At 42.2% G+C, this 26,318-nt stretch overlaps 1 protein-coding gene across 1 annotated transcript in view; it reads right to left on the bottom strand.

The window, feature by feature from the left end:
* Positions 1-339: 339 nt before the first annotated feature.
* HS3ST3A1 (heparan sulfate-glucosamine 3-sulfotransferase 3A1) overlaps positions 340-26,318 on the bottom strand; it is a 93,719-nt gene continuing 67,740 nt past the window's right edge. The window contains exon 2 of the mRNA XM_028089063.1: positions 340-961. Coding sequence (XP_027944864.1) covers positions 340-961 — 622 coding nt within the window. The remainder of the gene's footprint in view (positions 962-26,318) is intronic.

The raw sequence follows: 26,318 nt of genomic DNA, 5'->3' as shown, positions 1-26,318 counted from the left end.
AACAGAGAGACTGATTTACCCCCAGGACTTTCTTGAAAGTTCATGGTCACCGATGCTCAGAGTTTATAATTGTGCATATAAAACATAAAACAGAAATCGAAAATTGCAAGTATTTTGGTGAGTGAGGTTTTCCTTTTTTGTTTATCCAAATGTTCGGGGCCGGTGACACAGGCAGATGGGGGAGGTGGTGAGAACACGCTCTTAACATTCATTGCAAAAAAAAAAAAACAAAAAACTGAAACAAACATTTTCAGCACAAATATTAAACTGCCTTTTCTCTACCGATTGGTAAAAAAATATATTATATTCTGATTTTTTTTTTCTTTTTAAATTATATGGTCATCCATCCCAGCCGAAGTCCTGGCCGGTCATCTGGTAGAACTTCAAGTTGAATGGCCGATAGAACTCGCGCAGCCTGCGCACCACCTCGCGGTCGATCTCGGGGTGGGTCCTGCCCTTGGTCTTGCCCAGGCAGTGCGGCTTGCTGCTGCCCTCGGCCTTCTTCAGGCAGGGGAAGCCCTTGGTCTTGTTGAAGTAGAAGTGCTTGTCGGTGATGATCCTCTTGAGGCCCAGGAAGTCCTGCACGCGGCCCAGCTCGCCGGCCGGGTCGCTGATGAGCCGCTCCCCACTCACGAAGAGCATCTGGCTGATGGGGAAGTGGCGCAGCCAGTGCTCCAGGTGCTTGGCGTAGATGCCGATCTGGATGGCGCTCCACGACGTGTCGATGAGGCCCGTCGTGCGGTTCTTGAACGTCAAGCTCTCGAAGGTGGGGATGTCGGGCCGCTTGGACAGCGTCTGCGTGTAGTCCGAGATGGCTCGGGTCACCGGGTCCCGCACCACCACGATGAGCTTGGTGTCCTTGGACATGGCCGAGATGCGCGCGGGCGCTTCGCGGGTGACGAAGTAACTGGGTGTCTTCTCCATGGTGATCTGCCCCTCCAGGGTCCTCGGCATCAGGTCCCTGAGGAAAGCAAAAGGGCCTGTTAGAGCCTGAAAAGGGAGCGACTTTCCCTGCTGTACAGAGAGAGCTCATTGCCAAGGAGGGGGGAGTCCTCTAGACTCTGGGGGGGGCGGTGGTGGTGCCTGAACTGCTGGTGCCCACCCTCCCACTTCCTAGATGGAGAAGTTGCACAAGCTTCTCAGGTCCCTAGTGTATTTATTTGTTTTTATTTTTTTAAGATTTTATTTATTTGAGAGAGAGAGGTAGTGAGAGAGAGCACCAGCCGGGAAGAGAGGGAGAAGCAGGTTCCCCACTGAGCAGGGAGCCCAATGTGGGGCTGGATCCTAGGACCCTGGGATCATGACCTGAGCCCAAGGCAGACGCTCAACCAACTGAGCACCTGATCCTCGTGCATTTATTTGTTTATTTAAGATTTCTTTCTTTCTTTCTCTATTTATTTGACAGAGAGAGACACAGCAAGAGAGGGAACACAAGCAGGGGGAGTGGGAGAGGGAGAAGCAGACTCCCCACTGAGCAGGGAGCCCGATGTGGGGCTTGATCCCAGGACCCTGGGATCATGACCTGAGCCAAAAGCAGACTCAGCCCACTGAGGCTCCCAGGCGCCCCTCCTTCCTCATGTATTTAATGGGAAATAGTAATATCCACCTCACACGGTTGTTGCGAGTTAATGTAATATCCTTCAATACTTCAGGAGAGTGCGGGGCACAGAGTAAGTGCTATGTAATTTTTTATCTTATTTTTACCAGTAACCCACAATGCTGTCAGAAAATCACCTTCATCAAATCCTTTAGGTAAATTAGACAATCCTAATAAACACGATCATACTACTAGGAAATGGTATTAAAATACCCCGAGCCCATTCTGCAGTTTTCTTACAAACAAAGCAGTTCTATTTAACATAATGCCACTGCCTGGTACACAACATTACTTCTCTTTAGAGTTTCTGAATTTTCCTGTAACAAACAAGACTTATTAAGCAATCCGTCTTTTATTGAGTAACTTGAAATGCCATCACTATACAGATCATGGTTCGCCTGGACATGGGCTCAACTGTTGTTATCATCATGTATTTTTCCCACGACAAAGTGAATTCTGGGTCTTTGCCATTCAAAACGTTCTTGATTCTTGTCTGCTTTTTCTTCCTGATGAAGGTTAGGATCACTTTGCCCTATCGAAGGAAAACTATGCCACTGGAGTCCTGACGGAGCAGACGTTCCCACCTAGGTCAAGCAAACAGCACCCTACTGAGAACTGGTGAGTCTCAGGGCCAGTCAAAAAGGATGAGCAGGAGAGATAAAACTATTTACTCTTCCAATTTGAACGTACTACCATTACGTCCACTATTTGATATAATGGCATTGTCTTTCTAATCCCAAATTTTGTAAGAAATAGCTGTGGCTCAAATCAATAGAATAAATGTAGCCGGGGATTTATTTCAATAACGGCACTAAATTTGTCCTCTGATCCACTGTGAGAAGAATCAAACTTCTAAATGTTCTGACACTGGATTGACTTTTATTCCTGGAATACAAGCTGTTTCTGTTGGACTCTGATAGATTGTTCTTCTAATATCATCCTGGATTTGGTTCACCATTATTTTGTTCTGGATTTTTCATTCATACTCATTAATGGGATGTTCCTATAGTTTTTCTTGTGATCAATAGCTTAATCAATTGCTAGAATATGAATTAATCCACCAATAAAATGAGTTGAGAAATGTTTCACATTTTTCTCTATCCTAGAGAAGTTTAAGTAGCAAAATAATTTTTTTAAAGATTTTTTACATTTATTTACTTGAGAGAGAGAGAGAAGCAAACTCCCCACTGAGCACAGAGCCTGACATGAGGCTCAATCTCACAACTCTGAGATCACAACCTGAGCCGAAATCAAGAGTCAGACGCTTAACAGACTGAGCCACCCAGGCGCCCGGCAAAATAATTTTCTGTTCCTTAAATTTGGTGGGCATTACCTACAAAGCCATCTTACACTGATGCTTTTGAGGGTAAGGACAGGAAAGAAACAAGATTTTCCAAACATATCTTTTCAGTTTCTTCCATGGTAATTGGTTTCTTGTAAATACCCTGCCTTGTCTTGACAATTTTGGCAATTAATATGTTTCTATAAGTCACCCAGTTTAGCAGTGAGTTACATCCTCAGTCTGAACTGTAATTTTATAGTTCCCAGGGATTTCCCATTTTCTGCCTTTCTTTCTGTTTTCTAGATTCTGTTATCTGTTTAAATACATTTATTTGCATTTTAGCTTTGCATTATCTATAATAGCCAAATGATGGAAGAAGCCCAAGTATCCACTGATTGCTGAGTGGATAAAGATGTGATATATGCACACAATGGAATATTACCCAGCCATCAAAAAGAATGAAATCTTGCCATTTGCAGTGATGTGGATGGAACTAGAGAGGATTATGCTAAGCGAAATAAGTCAGAGAAAGACAAATACCATAGGATTTCACCCACCTGTGGAATTTAAGAAACAAGTGAGCAAAGGAAAAAAAGAGAGAGACAAACTGAGAAACAGACTCTTAAATACAGAGAACAAACTGATGGTCACCAGAGGGGTGGTGGGTGGGGGATGGATGAAACAGGTGATGGGGATTAAGGAGTCCACTTGTTGTGATGAGCACCAGGTGATGTATGCAGGTGTTGACTCACTCTAGTGCACACCTGAAGCTAATATTACACTGTATGTTACCTAACTGGAATTTATATAAGAACTTTTAAAAGACCCATTCTGCTTCCCATTGTCATTATTTTTGGCAAAAATTCCTCAACATCTGTAGCAATAAGCCATTGACCCTGGGCTAGTTCGGGGATGCCGGGATTCTCAGATCTTTGCGGTCTTTGATATTTTAGCCTGGTTATGTTTACTTTTTTCCTTGGGGAAGGACATGATAATTAGATACCTGATTTCTCTTGCTTTTTTGCTGTTGTTTTAAGAAAGCTGCACTTCTTTTTGCAAAAGAACCTTTATTGTCACCCACCCCCACTCCCGAAATATGCCTTAAGCTCTGGGGAAGACTAAGCAGCAACCAAAATTCAGTGTTGCCGCAAGGCAGACACAGATTGCTGTCACTACGCACGTTAACACTGGTGTCACTGCGTGACATGAATTCACAGCCTCATCACTGTGCATCTCCCCACAGAGAACTGAGAAATGGGTGAGGCCAACCCACTCTGGAAGCTTAGGTTGCACGTTTACAAAATGAGCCAGGAGATCCACCCAGACATTGGTGGAATGATTCAGTGAAGGAAATTTGATCAACTGTGTAAAAAACATCGGGGATAGCAAAAGCAAACATTAAGTATCAGCGAAGTGATAAGAAAGAATATTTGGTGATTAAAAAAGGAAAAGAAAAAAAGTCCACATTCTTGCCTCCTCTCCTGACTTTTAACTACTCGGCCTCTTTTTTTGGCAAGACAGAACATACTTCGCTCAGAAGCTACTGGTTGGGGGGATCTCAATCTCCCTCTCTCTGCTGTCGCAGGGGAACCCCCAGATCTCCAGCAGCCCTTTCCACCCAGATTCTGGCTGGAGACTGTGCTGCACGAGAGGAAATCCCACTAATGTCTCTGAAGAAAGAAACCATATTTTACATTCTCTCAATAGAGTAAGGGAAAAGAGGTATCCAAAATAGGCGTTTGAAGAGGAAACAGCTAAAATGGGATTTCAGAAAAAAACACATTAATGACTGTCATCTCTAGGATGAGGAAAACGGACTGGTTTGGCATGGTTTCGGGGGAGGGTGGGGGTGGGGAGTCCCAGCGAACTGGAAGCCACCTGCAGGCCACCTTTCTTCAAAAAGGAAGAAGTGATAGTCTAAATAAATCCTTAATGAAGCTTACGTTGTAAAAGGACTCACAACAGGATTCTTTAAATAGTCATCTCCTTTTTAATTTCTTTATTCATTTTCTTACTGCAATTTGAATTTCAATGTTTAAAGTAGAGCTCATCTATCACATAGAACGAAATGCAGGTGTAATTTGGAATACCGTATTTCAAAGTGTTGAGGAGAACCTGCAAATCGTCCTTCTTTACCTGAGTGAGACATAACACTGTGATTTTATTCTGTGTCAGGACTTGGGCCCAAATGGGCAGAGAAAAAGCCATCCCAGTACCATGAAACCTCGGAAGAGATACCAGACAGGCTAAGGGAGAAGAAAGGTGCGTATAGTAAGACACGTCAAGTTTCCCTAAAGACGGAACAAGTTGGGGTGGCGAGTGAGAAATTCGATTGGATGATGGGAGAGGTAGGTTGCAGGAGGCCTTAATTTCCAGGCTAACCGGGTAAGGCTATCCCAACTTCACCTCTAAATAGTGATGAAGATCTGGAGACATTAATAGTAGGTATGGGGATGGATGGGGAAATGGGTAGAAACCAGAACGATAAGGAAAAATTAGGAAAGCTTATATTTTTTTCCTGAGGAAGGCAAAGAAGGGTTAAGAAGAGATCTCACAAGCAAATTAAGGGTTATTACAAAGTGGCTTGCACACATGTGCTCATTCTCCCCAAAGAACACAACAGCCAAAAAGTAGAAGCAATCCAAGTGTCCATCAGCAAATGAATGGATAAAGAAAATATACTCCATACACACAAGACACACAATGGAATAGTATTCGGCCTTAAAAAGGAAGGGAATTCTGACACCTGCTCCAACATGGAGGAAGCCTGAGGACATTCTGCTCCGAGAAATTAGCCCATCACAGAAGGACAAACATTATGTGATTCCATTTATATGAGTCCCAGACAGAAAGTAGAGTGGTGGTTGCCAGGAGCTGGGGGAGGGGGAGAGAATTGTTTAATGATACAGAGTTTTAGTTTTGTGAGATGAAGAGTTCTGGAAAAAGACTGCTCCACAATGTGAATGCACTCAGCACCTCTGAACTGTACATTTAACAATGGTTAAGATGGTAAACATAAACATTATGTCTATTTTATCATATTATCATTTATTTAAAAAAAAAAAAAAACCAACAACTCCCCAAGAAGACAAGGGCTTCAATTGCATCAATAGAATTTAATTAAACAAAAGAGCCTTTTTGGTTTTGCAGATAATTAAACATTTAGCACAAGGTACTGAAAGAGGTTTGTGCTGTGGTTTTGCTTTCCTCTTGCTAGACCAAAGGGGACTATAATAATTTATGTGATATTTTGTAGCTGTCTGATTAGGAAATAATGTTTTTTGGCCTGCGTCTGCCCACTGCTGGCTGGGTGACCATGAGCTAGTCATTCAACCTCTCCAATCTCAGCTTACTCACCTCACCCAAAAAAATCAAGCCAAGGGGCTAGGGAAACTGGACCATAAGCCGTGTTGACATGACCATTAGGGCAGGGAACATACCAAGAACTGTTCTTAAGAAGGTATTTCCAGCTGCCATGAGAAACCCACCTAGTCCAGATCACAAGGGTCCAGAGGAGGACAGAGCCCCTCTGACATGTTCCTGGAACATCCACGCATCTGTCCATTAGAGGCCCTATGTGTATGACATTCAGGCAGAACAGTGCCTGATTTGAAGGCCACGAACTGGCAAAGCCAAGTTATTTGCCTGTTATGGGGGGAGAAAGGGGAGCTCGGTTTTTAAGGGGAATCAGTTTCTTCCCATGCCACATGGCACAGTTATTCCCAGAAGGGATCTGTTTGGTAACACTTCCATGTGACCAGGGACATTGTGCCTCCTAGATGTCCTGGGGATTTCATTTTGGATCCCATGTCACACTGGGATGAATCGCTATGGGCCTACAGTTATTCGAACAGCTCTCTAGTGGTCTATGGTGTCGGATATGGCCAAGTATGAACCATGAGACACCTTCTAAATAGTTTATTTTTACTTAAGCCCTAAGTCAACTGAGTTGTTCATAGTAGGAGTACTAAGGTGACCCAGAAGGCCTTCCCACTGCCACACTGTGGATAGGACAGATCTGCCTCCATGACAGCACCCTACTGATAGTCCTAGAGGCAAAACCACCACTGTCTACATCACCATCACCTGCATGGTCAGGGACACCACCAAGAGGCAGCCCTTAGTGGCACTCAACAACACAAATTCATTGCACATTCAAAAAAGAATAAAAAAGAACCCACCTCATGTGCTTCACCCTTTGTATTCCTTTGGGTCATAGTGCTCTGAATTCCCTCTGCCCTCATATTGTCTTCCTGCTCCCCCACCCTCCCACAGGAACTGCTACTGACCCTCTCCAGAGGTACTTCTTCCTTAAAAAATTACCCTCCCTCATTGTATTTTTAGTAAATGGTGTTTGGTCAATTGGTTATTCACATGGAAAAATAAATCTTGATATCTTGCCCTATAGAAAAATCCACTCCAGGTGGTACATATAAATATAAATGATAAAAGAGTGAAACTTTTGGAAGGAAACCTAAGAGAGCATCTTAATGATTGAGGGGGGCAAATATCTCTTAAGTTTCTTAAAGGAAGAACCACAAAGAAAAGAATGATGAACTGGACTATATTAAACATAAGAACTTCTGTTCATCAAACGATACCAATAAGAGAGTAAAAAGGCAAACATGAGAATGATGGTAAATATTTAAAACACATATACCTGACAAAAGATTTATATCCATCATACACAAAGAGCTCCTGCAAATCAATGAGTTAAACAAAACTAGCCATCATGAAAGAAAAATGGGCAAATGTCTTGAATAGGCGCTGCTTACGAAAAACAGTATCCAAATAGTCAATAAATGTATGAAAAGGTATGGCACTTTATTAGTCATCAAGGAAATGCAAATTAAAACACAATAACATACACCCACCTGAATGGCTAGAATAAAAACCACATAGAATTCCGAGTGTGGGCGAGGATGTGAAACAACTGATTCTTTGTTGGTCTGAGTATAAATTGGCATAATGGCTTTCGAAAACTATTTGGAACTATCTACCAAAGCTGCACATATGTATACATATGGCCCAGCAATTTTGCTCCCAGGACTATACACAATAGAAATCGTACATATGTTCATCAAAAGACATGGTCATGAACATTCATGGTTAATCATTAACAGCCCCAAACGCAAGCTCCCTAAACATCCATCAAAAATAGATATGGGCGCTTGGGTGGCTCAGTTGGTTGGGCAACTGCCTTTGGCTCAGGTCATGGTCCTGGAGTCCCTGGTTCAAGTCCCGAGTCGGGGGTCCCTGCTTCTCCCTCTGACCCTCTCCCCTCTCGTTCTCTCTCTCTCATTCCCTCTATCTCAAATAAATAAATAAATCTTTTAAAAAAATAGAAGATTTATATACATATATATGTATGTATATGTATATGCGTGTGTATATATTTTTGATGATACAAACAATACATACACATACGTATATGTATATATAAATAAGATACACATAAAATCCAGAATTGTAATGAGTGACTCAACACTTGTGAATGAATACCATAAACACAATGTTGAAAAACACAGCCAGTCACAAAAATGTACGTACTATGTGATTTCTCTCATCCTAAATTCAAAAACAGGCAAAACCCACCTGTGGTGTTAGATGCTGGGGACAGTGGTTACCCTTAGGAGAATAAGTGACCAGAAGGGGGCACAAGGTATTTCTGGAGAGGTGGGAATACCACTCTGTAATGTGGGATTTGTGTCCTTTTCTGAATTTGGTTATATACTTCAATAAAAATTTTCCAAGACTTATAAAAAAAATAAATGGTCCAATTCTCCATAATTCTCCAAGAAAAACACACATTTCAAAACAGTGCATTTGCTAAACCAACTACATCTCCAACTCAAAGAAATTTAGATCATAAAGGAAAAGAAGCTGACCTCCCATACGTAGGAATCAGTGGTCCTCTCAATGACCCTTTCCCCTTTGCCCAAGTTATCAGAACAGGAGCCACCTAACCTCCATCCCACACCTGGGCCACTGATTCTCACAGTGCTATAAGCACGGTGGTGGCTCATGGCATCATAGTGGATGTATCTCTAAGGTGTGGGCAGGGGTACGGAGATATCTGAAGACTGCATTATGTTTGCAAACCATTTTAGCAACTGCTTCCTCATTTAATTTTTACACGGCCCCATGAGAGAGAAGTTAGCCATCGTGCTCCCCAATTTTTCTGATGAGCAGGCTGAGATTCAGAGAGGCTAGGCAGCACGCACTAGTTCCCACAGACAGTATACGGAAGGTGACAATGGGTGCCCTGGTGCCTGGTGCAAGGTCATTTCCATCGCAACGGATGAGAGAAAGTCAGCAGATGAAAGGGGTAGGATGCGAATACAGTGAAGATGGTTCGACAGATGGAGAACTTGAGAATCTGAGAAAGCTGTCCAGAGGGTGGCTGTGAAGACCCCAGCAGAGCCAAACTCTGACCTGAATACAGAGGAAGGAATCTGTCATCAAGGGAGCTGTATGAAGTTGACCAAGAAGACGATTTTAAGATTAAGGATAAAGGAAACCCCACACCAGTGCACCAGCTGGAATGGATGAAGAAACGAACTCAGGTGGTTAGGTGCGGTGGGAGGCTCTTCCAACAAGATCCGAGCTTGAGGAGCTAGAGACCTGGATTCGGGGCAGGGCGGGGGGGCTCATGTGGGAGAGGGAGGGGTGTTCTGATGACGCTGGACAGCTGAATTATGATGGGAACAAAGCAGTTTTCAAAGAAGATCCCCAAGTTCTACACATAGAAAATGACAGGAATTTTACTAAAACAAACAACCCCCACCAAAAACAGTTATTTTGAAGAAAGAAGTAGGCTCCCCTTTCTCTAAAAGAGAAAAAAAAATGTTTCTCTTTAAGTTGAGTTGAGGCTAATTTTTATTTTTATTTATTTATTTTTAAAGATTTTATTTATGTATTTGGCAGAGAGCGAGCACAAGCAGGGAAGCAGAAGAGGGAGAGGGAGAAGCAGGGAGCCTGACGCCAGGCTCGATCCCAGGATCCTGGGATCATGACCTGAACCGAAGGCAGACGCTTAACCAACTGAGCCACCCAGGCACCCTTAGGCTAGTTTTTAAAAGTTAGGATTTCTGCCTAAGAATTCTGATGAGGGTAAAACATTATTGATTTTATTATAAAATATGACACGGAAGGATCACCTATGTCTCCATGAAGATAACACTGTTTTATAGGAAACTCAAAACTGGGAATAGAATGTGGATCCATCTTGATTTTGCTGTTCCTAAACAGTGTGATCTTGAGCAAATCACTTTCATTCTCGGGGCCCTGGCTTCTTCAGAAGCAAAACAGTAAGACTATTGTCCTCCACGTCTCTAGGACCTTCCCACCTCCAAGACTCGATGTAAGGAGCAGGACTTAAATTCATTATTAATTTTTCAGGTTTACAACTCTGCACAGCCTCACAACTGCTCTGTTCTGAAGTGTGACCCCACCAATCACATCAAAAGATGTGCATATATCAGGGACACCTGGGTGGCTCCGTCAGTTAAGCATCTGCCCTCAGCTCAGGTCATGATCTCGGGGTCCTGGGATCGAGTCCCATATCGGGCTCCATGCTCAGCGGCGAGTCTGCTTCTCCCTCTCCCTTCTGTGATCTCTCTCGCTCTCTCTCAAATAAAGAAATAAAATCTTAAAAAAAAAAGATTTGTGTAAATCATTAGGCAGGGCCAATCTGCATCAACAAAATCCATTTCAAAATCAATGAAGTCTGAAAGAATAAGGTTAGTCCAAAGGAAGGCTCCCTTGCTCTTCCCCTAGCGCTTGTAGGCAAAAGAAAGACCAGGAAGTCCAGGAGAGGAGTGGTCTCGAAGCATCCAGTAAGGCAGTGACTAAGGAGAACCCATCTCTGCCCCACACCTCTTCTGTGCCCGAAACATCAAAATAAGATGTCACTGCTAGAAAATGGAAGTTTCACAGGTAGGGCTATGTTAACAATAACTGACACAGGGCCACCAAGAATTCAAATGGAGGTGTCTGAAGACAGAAGCCAATGAACACTTACTAAAACATTTACCACTGACCCAGATCTGATGTACACTTCTCACATCATTAACAGCAGTGAAAAGCTGGAATTATTAACATAATTTCATGGTTGAGGAGATAGGTTCAGAGAGGTCACGCGACTTGTCTGAAGACATACAATGATGAGTGAAAGAGAATGAAAATCCAGGTTAGTTCAGCTCTAACGTGCGTATTCTTTGAACCTCCCCAGACACCCAGGTAGCATGAGCAGGACTCTTGGGGTGGATGTTATTGGCCAGTGTCGATATTCTGTCAACACACATGAGCATTCAATGTACTACTTCCCTATGCATTGCAGAGTGCAAATCATTCTGCTTGGAATCTTGCAAACAGGCAAGAGACAGAACATGTTTTTCAAGAGCTTTCTTCCTTCCGGGAAGGACACGCTGCAAGGAAAAGACCCCCGAGTTGTAACACAAAGGTAATTTACTTTGAGGAGTCAATAACTCTGGCTCTTGCACGCACACATTTGCTTCGTCTATACAACCAAACAGAAACAACGTGTCTGTTTTTGGAAGCCTCCGGCAGCAGGAAATTCTAGGAAAAACATGCTCTTTGCATGGCCCTGGCAAGAAGGTGGCTCCCAGGGGTCCCCGTTGGCGTGAGCCTGGAGCAGGGGAAGTTTTCAGCACACTCCCAGCGCTGTCAGCCCGCCATCCCTCAGGCCAAGGTCCAACCACATCAGTATTTCTTTTCCTGCTGTTATGATGTGGGACCCCACTCCAAACGTGACTTGTAAGGCTGGAAAGAAAACTCCCTAGAGCTGGTGTTTGAGTTGGCTTCTGTAGGAGAGGAAGACTTATGTTTTTGAACCCGCTCCCACGCTGACCCAATCTAGATGTACCATTCTTATAACCAAACCCTCCTCAAGGTACATCAACGCCAAGTATAAAGGCTGGTACGCATCCCAGGGCCTTTGATGGGCGATTCCTGGTGAAACTGTGAATGATCAAGTAAAGAAAGAGAAAGCATTCTAACTCTCCCCAGGCTTTATGACAAAGGAAGAAAGCTTATTTGAAAAACAACCAACCAACCCAACAAACAAAAGCCCATTATGTTCCTTGGCTCTCCAGGGTAGGAGAGAAAAGTCAAGGATTCTTGGTTTTGGGGAACATCAGGAAAGGGCAGAAAATACATCTGTATCCAGGTCAGAGAGGAGAATAACCCTGACAGGAAAGGAGCAAGAATTATCTTAGATCATGAATTCAAGCACGAATCCTTCATGTCTGTTTAGGACTTAGTCCCCAAGCCATGCCACAAATTACCTCACTCATCGACTCTGAACAAATACAGAAATAGACCAATATTTTCCAAGGCTTGATGCCTCACCCTCTGATTATCTCCTTCCAAGTTTACTCCACTGGGGAATCCGTTTTTCTGTAAGATTTAAAATATAATTTTTAACTCTATATCCATGGATCCCAAACTCTGTTTTAAAAAGGGGTCTGGCTCTTGGGAACTGATGTGCTTCTCCCAATGTCCTAGCAAGACGCCAAAAAATATCCAGGAAAAAAAAACTTAACAACATTAAAAACTGAAATTCACATACAACTCTGTAAGATGATCAGAACCTAAGAAATCATCTGTCATGCCTCTCCACAGTGGGTCTGTTTCTGAACTTTAGACATTCTTTTCTTTTTTTAATATAGTTTTAAAAGATTTATTTATTTATTTGAGGCAGGGAGAGGCAGAAGGAAGGGGCAAGAAAGAATCCCAAGCAGACGCCCGCCCCCCGCCACCGAGCATGGAGCCCGCCCAACAGACGAGGGGCTCAATCCCACCACCCATGAAATCATGACCTGAGTCAAAATCACGAGTTGGACGCTCAACAGACTGAGCCACCCAGGCACCCCTGGATCTCAGATATTCTTGAAGCACCAAATTAAAAAGTGAGGATAATTCTTCTGTCCTGTGTGGAGAACTGAACATGTGCACCTCACCCCGAGAGTAGGCACCCCCCTTCCTCAAATTTGTGCTACTGGAGCCCCCACCCTAGTTCCTGCCCTTGGAGAGCTGCAGGCTTTGAAAACTATTTGCGAAATTTGGAGTGTTTGGGAATAAAGAAAGCATTTCATAGGTGTTCATATAGAAAGACAAACACAGTAATGCTAGAACTAGCTACTTGAAAAACGAAGGTCGAGGGGTGGGAGGGTTGGAATTACACTTTCGTAGGAAGTGCCCAAAGGTCGTTAAAGATTCAAAAGAGAAGAACTTTTATCCTGAGCTAAGCTGTATTTCATTTAAAGTTGTATCAAAATAACACTTTTGGATATGCAATGATTCAGGAACCTTAGCATTGAGGTAACCTTGGGGGAAAAAAACCCCTGAAGTTTCGTTTCGGTTGAATAACAGAGCGAAATGAAAAGCTCAAGAATGAAGAAGTCCGTGTATAAGAAACTGAGGGGGCATCTACAATCAGAATAGAACTAAGTCTTCATGAATGATTCTGCAGCTAGTTATTAAAAAAAAAAAAAGACTCCAAATAGCAGAGATGACGTATAATTAAATTAGTCAGGATCTAAAGTCTGATAAATATTTACAAACCCTTAGAAGGGTGTGAAAGAGGGAGAGAGAGACAAGAAAGAGAGGGAGAGGGAGGTGGGGGTGGGTAGGGGAAGAGACTGATTACTGAGAAGAGAAGATGAAGGTAGGATTAAAAGGAGAAGAATGTTCTGGAAAAAGACAAGTGGAAGGACCGCTCTGCTAGGCGGCAGCAGCACTGGGTGTGAGAACGGGAGAAATCTCAGAAATCCCCTAATCCAGCCCCTTCATTTCCGATGCAGAAAAAACTTCCGAAACCATCTCACTTGCATGCTATAAAGACTTCTCAGACTTCCTTCTGAGAAGTCAGGCAGCTGAAGGGACACAAAGCTTAGCTTAGATTCTGGTCCACTGGCCCTCCCCCTAGTTCATTCTCTTTCTGTGACAGAGCATTCTTCCCTAAATCTAGAAATAGAAGACGCACAGGGCTGGACCACCTTCGCGTTTCAAGCCCCAGTGCATCTGATGCAGGAAAGTGACATTGAACCTGAGCCCTGATGAGAAGGAGAATCGGGTTTTCTTCATCCTATCTGGTACTTGAACCGGTGTCAGGAGAGGAACAATCCGGAAGGGGAAGATGGAGCTCCTAATGGACGTGGGCAGGTGTGGGCCGAGGGTGGCCACCTCTCCCCGCTCTGTGGTGGCCGCCACCACCACGCCCCATCAAGGCCCATCTTGGCCCTGGCAGGAGTTTTATAAATGATTCGCGGGAGAGCCAGGCTCTCGGCGGTGTGGTACCGTGGACAGCGGCCTCAGAGCGGAGCCCCCTCCTAGCCTGGATTTACCAGCTCTTTGCATATGTGTTGCTGGAGGTAAGGGAAGAACCGTGTTTTCCTTGCCTGGCGATGGAATCCTAGGACAGTGGGGGAGGCTAAGACAGGTGCAGAGGGCAGGATGCAGAGAAACCTGAAGGAACGTCCTCTGTTACGTTTTGGCAACAGTAGGGTGTTTGCTTCTTTTGGTTTCTTTGGGTTTTGTTTTGTTTTTTTTTTTTTCCTTCTGGGTTTTTAGGTTCTGGACACAGAGCAGGGGCTAAGTGAATAGGTCTTTTAAGTTTAAAACAGGAAAAGCGACGCAAAGCTGTGGTTTTAATGGGTCCGGGGCGCTGGACTGCCTGGATGTTCCTTCTAAAATTGCCAGCAGGTGGGCGCCTGGAGGGGCTCAGTCGGTGAAGCGTCTGCCTTCGGCTCAGGTCATGATCTCAGGGTCCTGGGGTCGAGCCCCGCATCAGGCTCCCTGCTCAGTGTGGAGCCTGCTTCTCCCTCTGTGTGTGCTCTCTCATCTCTCTCTCTCTCAAATAAATAAATAAAAATAAATAAATAAAATTGCCAGCAGGTGACCCAGCCTCCAGCTTCCCTGGGTTTTGAACAGCAGAAAAAGACACACATTCTGTCCCGCCAACAGAACTTCCAAAATCATCTCACTTGCATGCTATAAAGAAACCCTCCAAAATAAGACATCATCGTGAAATGAGGCATGCAGACAAAACAAACTTCAGGAAAGCAATCAATGAGCGTCCATTAGACACAGTCCATCAGTGTGGATGTGCCATCGCTGCTCCACCAAGGACCCTGGTGAACAGCATGAGCAGTGCCCTTAGACAAGAAGCATCCTTTCTCAGAGCCCCGCAACGTAGGAAGTCCTCCTATTACAGACACAACTTTGTGATCCCATTTAGGCAACCCATGACCTTGAGCATCCACTCTCGTGACTAACACTGCTCAAGTCCCAGGGGAAGCTTCTCCCAAACTCTTGCCCTGTGTCTTCCAAGCAAATGTCCGAACGCTGACAAGGGACACAGATTTGGGTCGCTGCGGACACTGGTAGGGGACGAGGATCTGGTTTGGGGAAGATCCAAGTGAGGGAAGCGGTTAGTGGAGGGAAAGGAAAGGTCACTTATCAAATAGTGCAGAGCAGAGAGCATGGAGTACTTTCTTGATATGAAATATCATTTGCTAGTGTTACTGAGCAAAGGAATGAGCATTCCTTTGCTTTGCCGCCTGTTCCAAATCATGGTCCCGTAGGTACTCACACACCAGCCTGGGGCTCACAACAGTCACACCCAGACGTGGAGGGACATTTTGTACTATTAAGCAAATGGTGTTATGCAAAACTTTTTAAATATGTAGGCCAAGGTGAAGAGAGGCAAAGCATGAGACTGAAGTCTTTCCGTGGGCAGCCAGATGGACATGGAAAGCTAGACTTCAGAATAGTTCCAATTTCCTGAAAATGTTTAATAAGTTTAAATTTAATCACCATTTAAAAAATTATTTTAAAAAATCGACTTTAGTTTTTTCTTTAATTTCACATCTTGATATTTATTCATGATATCCAATATTTTATCTTTGGATTTCAATAGAGAACTTGGAATATTTTTGAAGGAAAATCATTTCTAAAAACTAAGGAAAATCATTTTAATTTTTACAATTACTCTAATTTACAGTTTGGATCAAAAGATGTCAAAATATGTACCTTTGCTCTTTAAAAAATCCCTTAGACGAAAGGTCGTCAAACTATGGGCCCCAGGTCAAATCCAACTATTTTTATAATAAAGTCTTAGGGAAACAGAGCCATGCCCATTGTCCAAGGCTGCTTACATCGACAGTAGAATTTAAGAAGTGGTGACAGAGACCACGCACCCACAAAGGCTAAAACATTCTCTTGACCTTTTCAAAAAATGTTTGCTGATCCCTGTCTTGCATCATTATTGTCAACAGAACAAAATTAATATAAAAATCTTGATTGTAACATAATTAGCTGAAATTAGCATAAAAACCAATTGCTCTAAGTATATAATAGCTCATGATTTGTGCAGGTCCTAATTTTATGACTCATTGAAACATTGCTGGCCCATCATCAACAGAATACCCAGTTGAGCCATAATAATGCAATCTAGTCATCTTTGGTATTTTGCCAAAACTCTCAGACATGTAAAAACAATAGATTTAAATTATTTTTCTTTTTTCTTTTTTTAGAGAGGGAGAGAGAGAGAGAGAGATCAAGAATCTTAAGCAGGCTCCATGCCCAGGGCAGAACCTGACACGGGGCTCGAACTCACGAGGCCGAGATCATGACCTGGGCCAAAATCAGAGTCGGACTAAGCTTAACCAACTGAGCCACCCAGGTGCCCCTAAACATATTTTTCTGTTCTGCTGTTAGGAAGGAGTATAGGAGAATAGAATATATTTCATTCAACAGTTCATTAGCTTGATTTCTCTCTTTAACTGTTTAGACATAGGGATGTGGGGCCTCCATTTGTACTCTTGTTCAGGGAGTCTGGGGCTGAGGGAACTCCCAGCACTTGGAGAAGTCCTCATAAAAAAGAGGCGGCTCTGGTTCCAGTCAAGCCTGAAGGCCCCCGGAGTTGAGATTTTCCAAATGAAGCAGTTCACGAGGCCTCAGTGATGTCTACCACCACGGAGATGCCACAGACCTGCTCTCACTAGATCTGAGTGACTGCACAGGAAGGAGACTCTCCTCTTTCAGCACAGGGGGGGATAAAAAAAAATCACAGGATCTACGGGGAGACTGTGAAGAAAACAGCTATATTCCAAATGCATTTTAAATGAAATTTACATTATATTTATATTATATGATAATAATACAAAATTTTAATATAAACCCAGAAAATAGAATGTGCACATAGTAAAAAGGTTCACTGTAGACAAATGAGAAAAATCAGAGAAGCACAAAACCCTAAAAAAGAAAACCACCCACCCATCACTCAGACATAGCATTTTTAAAATACATATGTCTATGGGGCGCCTGGGTGGCTCAGTCGTTAAGCGTCTGCCTTCGGCTCAGGTCATGATCCCGGGGTCCTGGGATCAAACCCCACATCGGGCTCCCTGCTCCGCGGGAAGCCTGCTTCTCCCTCTCCCACTCCCCCTGCATGTGTTCCCTCTCTCACTGTCTGTCAAATAAATAAAATCTTTAATAAAACCAAGTAAAATAAAATACATCTGTCTAGACTCTGCAGTCCTTCATAACAGATTCATAAAATGAAATCATTTTGTGTGTACACCATTCTAAACTGCTTTTTTGCACTTAGGAATAAACAGGAAACATCATTCATGGTATTAAATACACATCAGCTTATTTTAAATGGCCGTGCAGTATCCCATCATATGAATCGCCATAAAGTGTTTAGTGAATCCCTTATCGTTGGGACACTTAGGTTGTTTCCAAAATTAAATATGCTACTGTTTAATCGTTTTCTTGACATGGAAAGGAAGGCCTGTATTGTAAAGGTTTTAAAACTGCATTGCAAACTTGCCTTCTAGGAAGGTATTTACACTTTATCTTTGAATTTTAATATATTTTTTGAACATCTTAATTCTACTTCAGCAGATTGTGTTTTTTCATGTACTCATTAATGCTGAGTATTACAATATTGCACAATTACTGCCAAAAAACACAGGGAAATTTTTTTTTGTATTTTAATACTTACATTTTAAAACTAGTGAGCATTTCCCAGATAGTTTAGGTACAGGACTTTCTTAAAAGACATTTCCTGGTTATGTTTTTTTGTTTTGTTTTTTGCCTATTATTTTCAACTGGGATGCTTGATCTTTCTTAGACCTTAAGCATTTTCTTTACATTAACAATATTTATACATGTTAATGTAACAAATATTCGTTTATCATTTTTCATTTCCTCTTTGTTTACAGTATTTAAAATATTTTTAACGTTTTAAAATCGGTTAGATTTTTTCTTAACGACCTTTCCTTTGTCTTCATGATGTTTTCTAAGGCTGTTCTTCTGTTAACATTAAATAAATATTCATCTCTGATTTTAATTTTATTTTGAAATTCATTTTAAATTCTTGCTGATGCTGAATTCTAAATTTCTTCCTTTTTTTAAAAAGTGACAAGATAACTGGCTTTTTATCCAGTACTTATAGGCCACTACTCCATATACTAAATTCCTACATAACCTTCATGCTGTGCATTAAGTTTTATATTCTGTTCTATGTTTATTTTGGCACCAGGAGAACACTTTTTCAATTAAGATCAAGAGTCGGCTCTTAACTGACTAAGCCACCCAGGTGCCCCAGAATATTATAATGTATAACTTTTTGAGCCTGGCTTCTTTCACTCAGCACAATGCCTTCGAGATCCATTCAAGTCCCTGCATGCATCAGGAATTTGTTCCTTTTCACTGCTGCGTAGTATTCCACTGTGTGGCTATATCACAACTTTTTTATTCATTCACACATTGAGGACAATTGGGTTGGTTCCAGCTTTTGACAATTATGAATAGAACTGCTATAAACATTTGGCATAGGTTTTTATGTGAATAACAGTTTTTCTCTCAGGTAATTAGCAAGGAGTTGGATTTCTGGGTCATTTGATGAGTTATGTATTTAACTTCCATAAGAAACTGCAAAACTGTTTTTAAAGAGTGGCCCTCCCATGCACATTCCCAAAGCAGTGTATGAGAGTTCCATTTGCTCCAATCCTTGTCAGCACTTAATATCGTTATGTTTTCTTCTTTTCCTTTCTTTAGATACACAGTGGTTATCTCACAGTGGTTTTCACCTACATTTTCTTAATGGCTAATGATCTTGAATATCTTTACCTTTGCTTAATAGCCTCTTTGTTGAAATGTTTGTGAGTCTTTGGCCCATTTTTTTTAAATTGGGTTATTTTCTTACTGTTGAGTTTTAAAAGTTCTTTGTATGTTCTAACTAGAAGTCCTTTATTGGCTATGGAATTTTGAAATGTTTTCCCAGTCTGCAGTTTGTCTTTTCATGTTTCTTTTCATAATTGCTTGACTATTCTGTGATGATTAAATTTTGAACATTGTTTTTGGGTCCCCCCCCCATTCCTTTTGGGTTTTGTTGAGAATGTTTAAGTTCTACTCTTAGTAAATTTCAATAGTGTTACCAACTATGTCACCAGGTTTTACATTAGACCCTCAGAGTTCACTCATCTTGTAAATGAGAATTTGTGCCCTTTTGCCAGTCTGTCCCTACTTCTCCAACCTCAAGCCCTTGGTAACTACTTTTCTACTGTTTCACAATTTTGACTTTTTTTTAGATTCCCCATAAAAGTGATACCACACAGTATTTGTCTTTCTTTTAGCAGTGTCTCTGGCTGAGCAAAAGTTTTAATTTTTTTTTAAAGATTTTATTTATTTGAGAGAGAGAGCATGAGCAGGGGGGAGGGAGAAGCAGACTCCCCGTTGAGCAGGGAGCCCGATGCGGGGCTCGATCCCAGGACCCTGGGATCATGACCTGAGCCGAAGGCAGACGCTTAACTGACTGAGCCACCCAGGTGCCCCCAAAAGTTTTAATTTTGATGAAGTTCAATTTACCAATGTATTTCACGGATTACACTTTTGGTACCATGTCTACAAACTCTTGGTCACAAATCCTCAGGAAAGCTTACTACAGGTGGTTGTGTATACTTCTTGTTGCTGTTATCCCTAAATAGCTTCTATTTTTTGCTATTTCCAATGGATTATTGATTTTTCGTTTTATCTAAATCTACCTTAAAATGTTTCTCAAGATGCAAAAATCGTACTTCTTATTTGGCGATGTTTTTTTGAAATTCTTTCTTCCAAGAAATTGAACAGATCATGTGTTTACACAGAATTATGGTTGTGTAATGTCAAGTAAGTCGTGAGGCATATTTGTGATAGATGTCCCCATTTGTATGTATCTCATCAAAATAACATGTGAGTGTCAAAAATATTTTAGGGGTAAGCAAGATACCAAAAATATAGATGAAGATATAGATGACAGAATCCACATATTCTGGCCACTTGTACACTTGGCATGAGGCAAGAAGGAAGGCTATGATGGGTGGGTCAGTCATGCTGATGGTCTAACCTCAAGTCCTCAGATCTGCCCTTTGTGTAGCTGAGTCTGACACAGGGCCCACCAACTGAAGGCAGAGGTTTTTAACCTAAGTTCCAAGAAAGAGTATCAGGAGGTAACGAAACCACTGTTAAGTGTATATAAAAATGTGAAGGTGAGCATATGTGCATTTTCCTGGGTAAAAAGTCTAAAATCTCATCAGACTCTCTAAAAATACCATTCCATTTCAAGAGGCACATTCACGTTCTCCCCATTCTCTCATTCCAAACATTTCCAACTCGCTGTACACGTTCAATAAGATATTTATTGAATGACTGAACAAATAAATATGTATTGAACTATTATGATAGGGTAAAACTTTAGGTCTGACCTCAAGTGTAAGATTTTTATTTAGCAAACATTTATCGGGTGCCTCCTTTGACCAAGCACCCTTCTAGAATATGGAACTCTATTGACAAAAGGGCAATGTTCCTGTTCTCAAAGAGAAAGATATAATAGCAAATGTATTTCAGTGGGAGAAGTGCTGGAATGGGAGTGTTCATTATGTTCAGAGAAGGAGAACCTGATCTGTATATGGACCGTGGAGAAGCCTCCCCAAATACAGTGGTGCTTGAGTGCACACGAGAACGCTCACGACAACAAAGCTCTAAGTAGCCTCCAGAACCCTTCAATTGCAAATGCTGGGACCTGAAGTTATTGCAGAGTGAGCATGATATGGGAACCCGTCACCAACCAGTTCTATGTAGACTCTCTTTATCATGGGTTATATGTAGACTCTCTTAATCATGGGTTTCATGACAGTTTATCAAAGTCAAGTAGGAGAGGCAGGGGGATTCTAGAAGAAAGTGTTTGAGGACACAGAGGTCTAAGAGATCATGGCACATTAGGGAACTCCAAGGGGCTCAGTCTTGCTGCAGGATTAAGTGTGAGTGATCCGACAGTCCTACATCTACTGGTTCAATTTCAAGAAAACCCAGGATAAATACCCAAGCATTTATGCAAATGGGTGTCCACCATAGCTCTGTCAAGAAAGTCTCCAAAACAGGAAACAACTTACATGTCCATCATCAGGAGACTGGATAGAATCTTCTGGTACACCCATACAATGGGAACATCTTGCAATGTTTAAAAGATCAAGTTACATCTTTTCAAATTGATTTCAAGTTAATCTGAGTCTTTCACAATAGTATAAGCCATAAAGCGATGGGATATTTTCTCGTATTTTTAAAAACATACAATACAAAGCAAACAAACAATGCTTGTGTGTTAAAGCATGTTTCAGTGATTGTTAGGCTGATTTGTGCTGATGGCCGCAATTTCTCGCCCCTCTCTCCAATCCTTGCCTTTTGCCATGGATTCTGCAACTTTTTCATCATGAGTGGAATCTCTTTTTCCATTCCTGATACTGAGTTCTGCCATGTAACCTGCTTTGGCCAATGGACATTAGCGAGTGTATAGTTATTCCAAGGAGAGCCTTGAAAAGCCGCTTGTCTATTCCATTCGTGCTCTTGTGCCTGGCCATTACAGTGAGGACATGTCTGGACCAGGCTTCTGGGGGATGAAAGACAAATAGAACAAAGTTGAGTCACCCGAGTTATCCAAGCAAAGACCACCCTAGATCAGCCTTCAGCCAGCTTATTCCCAGACATGTGAGCAGACCCAAACAAGATCAGAAGAGCCATCTGGCCGACTCACAGCTGACCACAGACACATGAACAAGGCCGGCTCAGATCTCAAACCAAGCATGGAACCCAGCAGCCTTGTAAAATAAAGAACTCTATGTCTCTGAGGTTTTGTGGTAATGCCATGGAATATTATTTTAGCCATAGATAACTAATACACTGCATTTGTATATAATATAGGCTTACTAAATATCTGGACAGATGCACACCCAACTATTAATAGTGGTTACCTCTAGGGAATGGAATTGTCGGTCAACTAGTACTTTCAGACACTGAAAGGCCTGCTGTACGCTCTAAGAAACAGAACTGCTACTCCTGATTTGATTCATTTGCCTTCTTTAACTTGTTCTTTCAATGCCAAAAGTAGGCTAGATAAGAAATTAGGTCCTGATTCTGGCAGCTGCCTGAACAGTAAGTCTAAATGGTTACAGTGCTTACTTTATTTGCAAAAGCGTTAGAATAGTTAGAAGAGCTCCTGTCTGCAACACTAATAGAACATCAGTGAACGAGCCCCTAACCTCTACTTTTGAGCCCATTTTTCTTTTGTTAAGATGCAAGTGGGGGCGCCTGGGTGGCTCAGTTGCCTTCAGCTTGGGTTGTGATCCTGGGGTCCTGGGATCGAGGGAGCCTGCCTCTCTCTCTCTCTCTTTAAAAAATCTTAAAAAAAAAAAAAAGATGCAGGTGGCTCCTGCTGAGGGTGGGGTCATTGAGATAATCATCGTGTCTACCATGAATGAGAGAAGCCATGATGAGACACTGTTAAGGCTACCCGAAATGCTGTACCAATGAGCGAATAATCTGAAAGTATTGAGTATGGGGATGATGATTGATGATGATGATGATGGCATGTGTATTTTTAGGCCCAGTGACAGCCACCTGATCTCTTAAACTCCTTGAAGTTGATCTAGTTTGGACTTTCAGATGATCAAAATAAACCAGATGTTTTATAGGTGGCTGGATACTGATGCATATCATTATTTCATTCATTCATACGAACTCTCTAGAAGATGTGGTTAATGCTTAACCTTTACCAAGTCTAGGAAAAACAAAGTATTACAAACTACTATTGATTTGATTGGATTGCTCTCCCCACATTAAGCTTCAACAAGTACTGCTCACAGTCCGCAAGGCACTTAAAGTCACTGTAGAAATCCAAAATCTCAGGGGATCATCCCTCAGTGAGCAGCACAGAATTCAGAGGTAGTAAGATGGGAAAATACCTTGGAAATGGGTCAGGTTTGGGGACTACAAGTATTTGGTCCCATTTTCTAGTAGGTAGGTGACCCATAAGTATCTTAATTTCTCTGTGTCTCCATTTCCCCATCCATTTAATGGAAATAACCAAAGTACTCTCATTATGAAAATCAAATTCAGTCATTTGCCATCATTTCCCTACTTCTGCCTTCAAAATAAGTCTGGCAAAGGATCAATGAAGAACTGATGCACTATTACTATTGATGCTCATCTCTCTCTTTTAACGATTTATTTTAGAAAGAGCGCCTGTGTGAGTGGGGGGAGGGGCAGACGGAGGGGGAGAGAGACGATCTCCAGCAGACTTCCTGCTGAAGGTGGAGCCCACTGGGGGCTCGATCCCAGGACGCTAGATCATGACCTGAGCCGAAATCAAGAGTCAGTCGCCCAATGGACTGAGCCAACCAAGCGCCCCTCTCCATATGTCTTAAAACGAAAAAGTTTTGACTCATTATTAAGGACCTTTTCCTGCCATGCTTTTATTTGCCAATGTCTACTTGAATGGAGATACAAAAGATCTGCTGTAGTCAGGACAGTCCCATTAAGACCCAGTCCCCTTAAATCCATAATATAGTCAAGGGGAAACACACCTTTATGGATGATACCAGCCCAACCATACACCCACATTTGTATTTAAATATAAATGTAAATTTATACTTACAAGTACCTAACTAGGAGACATAAAATAATTTGTCCAACATTATATGAATCAAATAGGGACAAACGTCTAGGACCCCACCCTCTAGGCCAGAACAGCCTCTCCAACATTCCCCAACCACTGTATATCTGGAGAAGCAATCCATAGTGGTGAGAGCTAAGAATGCTACGGAAGATGCAAAATATTTTTTTTATTTGATTTATTTATTTGAGAGAGAGCACACTTATATGAGCAGGGTGAAGAGGAGGGACAGAAGAAGAAGAGAAGCAGACTCCCCACTGAGCAGGGAGCCCAACCCCGGACTCGATCGCAGGACCCCGGGTTCATGACCTGAGCCGAAGGCAGACGCTTACCCGGCTGAGCCATCCAAGCACCCCGACATTCAGATAGGTAAAATAGATCGCTACTCACAGAAACACTAGAACAACGTCCTGCTCTACTGAGCTTGTTGAGACAGGCTCAAACCTTTTAAATAAAAGCAACTTCATAGGCTCCCTTCCAGATTCTCCATTGTGCACACACGTTCTGTTGTCCCCTTTCTCCACAGTACAGCTGTCTGCGGTGGCACGGCCCCAAAACCCACGCTTCTAGGTTAGAGCCACAACATGCCTGCTGGCTGTGATATTCTCCAGACCACATTAAAAGTCCCTCCACCCTGTGTCCTGCTTTCAGATCCTTCGCTAATCGCCTCTTTCTTTTGAGGGGCACAAAACCTGCCTCGGCTTCCCTGCCCCAGTAGGCAGGATGTTCTCTGCTTTCAGAGGTCTCGGCGCTGCCAGAATATAGTCTTGATCTTGGGAAAAGAAGTAATTAGCCTGATGGACAATAAACTGCCATGTCAGCAATTTTCTCACCACTGGGTTTTGAAGACACACAGGCCCAAGCAGGTCGGAAAGAAGTTGACTGCTGTTGGGTCTTAATGCCCCACTATGCTCAAATACCAAATACTGGCACCCAGAGCTCATTAGCTCTGACCCAACACTGCTAATCGCCCTGAGCGCTGAATCAGCTTTCAGGGACACTTAGAGATGCATTTGTTAACATTTTAACCTCAAAGTGCCCTGCGTGGCTTTGAGGACCCAAGCCTCACAAGTTGGCATAAACTCTAAGAAAGAGTCTACCGAGCACTATGATAAGAAAAAAATGGGTCTACTTTATGGAGTCCCCATAAGGACAAAAATTGTTCTTACAATTCCTCTGGGAAGAACCCTGGTGTATTATTATAAGCAACATTCCCCCCTTCTTGGCTAATGCTAGCCTAGAAGCTTAGTTTTCAGATTTGTGGGTACAACTCTTTAGGACAGGGTTTCTCAACCTCAACACTACTGACATTTCGGGATGGGTAATTCTTTGTTGTGGGGCTGTCCCATGTAATGTGGGGTTTAATGTGGGGTTTGAGCAGCCTCCCCAGCCTCAACCCACCGGATGCCAGTGACTTCCTCCCCCCACCCCCTGCCCCAGAGCATGACAACAACCAAAAATGTCTCCAGACATGGCCAAATCTCCCCTGGGAAGCAAAATCACCCTCTATTCAGAATCATTGCGTAATAAGGTTGTTAGCTGCATTAAAAAGAATATAATAAAATAAGATCGGATAGAAATTATCAGAATCAAATAAGAGAAAATCTTCTTTCATGAACATACATTTCATACTTGTTTGGATGTTTATGCATACAAATAATGTGAATCACGATTTTAAAAGTTTGAAAAATACGGGTAGAGTGTCTTGACTCTCAAAAAATATTTATCTGTGTTACTGCTAAGAGATGGGTATTCGTCTCCCACTTAGAAATCTCCCAATTTTTTCTCAATAGTTTACTGCATGCTTTTTTTGAGTTGTTTTTAATATAGTTCTCTATGAAACTAATGAAATTTTGTCTTCCTATCATATTAAGGCAATTGTGATAACATATCTGCACCACAGATACACAAAATTATCAAAACAGAACGTCACAGGTCACCCAGCAATTTAGTGAGACTTTACTACGTGTTGAATGAAAAATGTGTGAAGCCAGACCCCTCTGTGTCAGGATCTATCATCTATTTTGGTATAAAATCTAGTAAGTAACACCTACGTATGTCTCACTTTGCCAACAGATCACACAGAATTAGTTGGTGAATATCAGGAGTCGTATAAGAAATGGTTTTTGCTCAGTTAAGGACATAGGACAAAAACCTGTAAAAACTGAAACAAGTGTATGTTCAAATGTTCAAATAATGCTTAACAACAAAGCTGTTTCAAGTCAGGCTTCATAGACCACATATATGTAGGTGCACACACACACATAGAGAGTACAGAAGGTGACGCTCTTGCTTTGTGCCATATTACTGAAGGAAATGGAGTTTTGTAGGCAGTGGTAAAGCACATTCTTGCGCTGAAACAGACATCTGGAATGAGCTAGAAATGTTGAGTGTTTGCAAATGAAACAAATGGGGTGAAG

The sequence above is a fragment of the Eumetopias jubatus genome, unplaced genomic scaffold, assembly GCF_037043125.1.
Source record: "Eumetopias jubatus isolate StellerSeaLion01/CBP00866 unplaced genomic scaffold, mEumJub1_p1.0 scaffold_10, whole genome shotgun sequence".
Taxonomy (NCBI): Eukaryota; Metazoa; Chordata; class Mammalia; order Carnivora; family Otariidae; genus Eumetopias; species Eumetopias jubatus.
The sequence above is the reverse complement of the archived record's forward strand: the minus strand, read 5'-3'. Positions and strand labels throughout refer to the sequence as shown.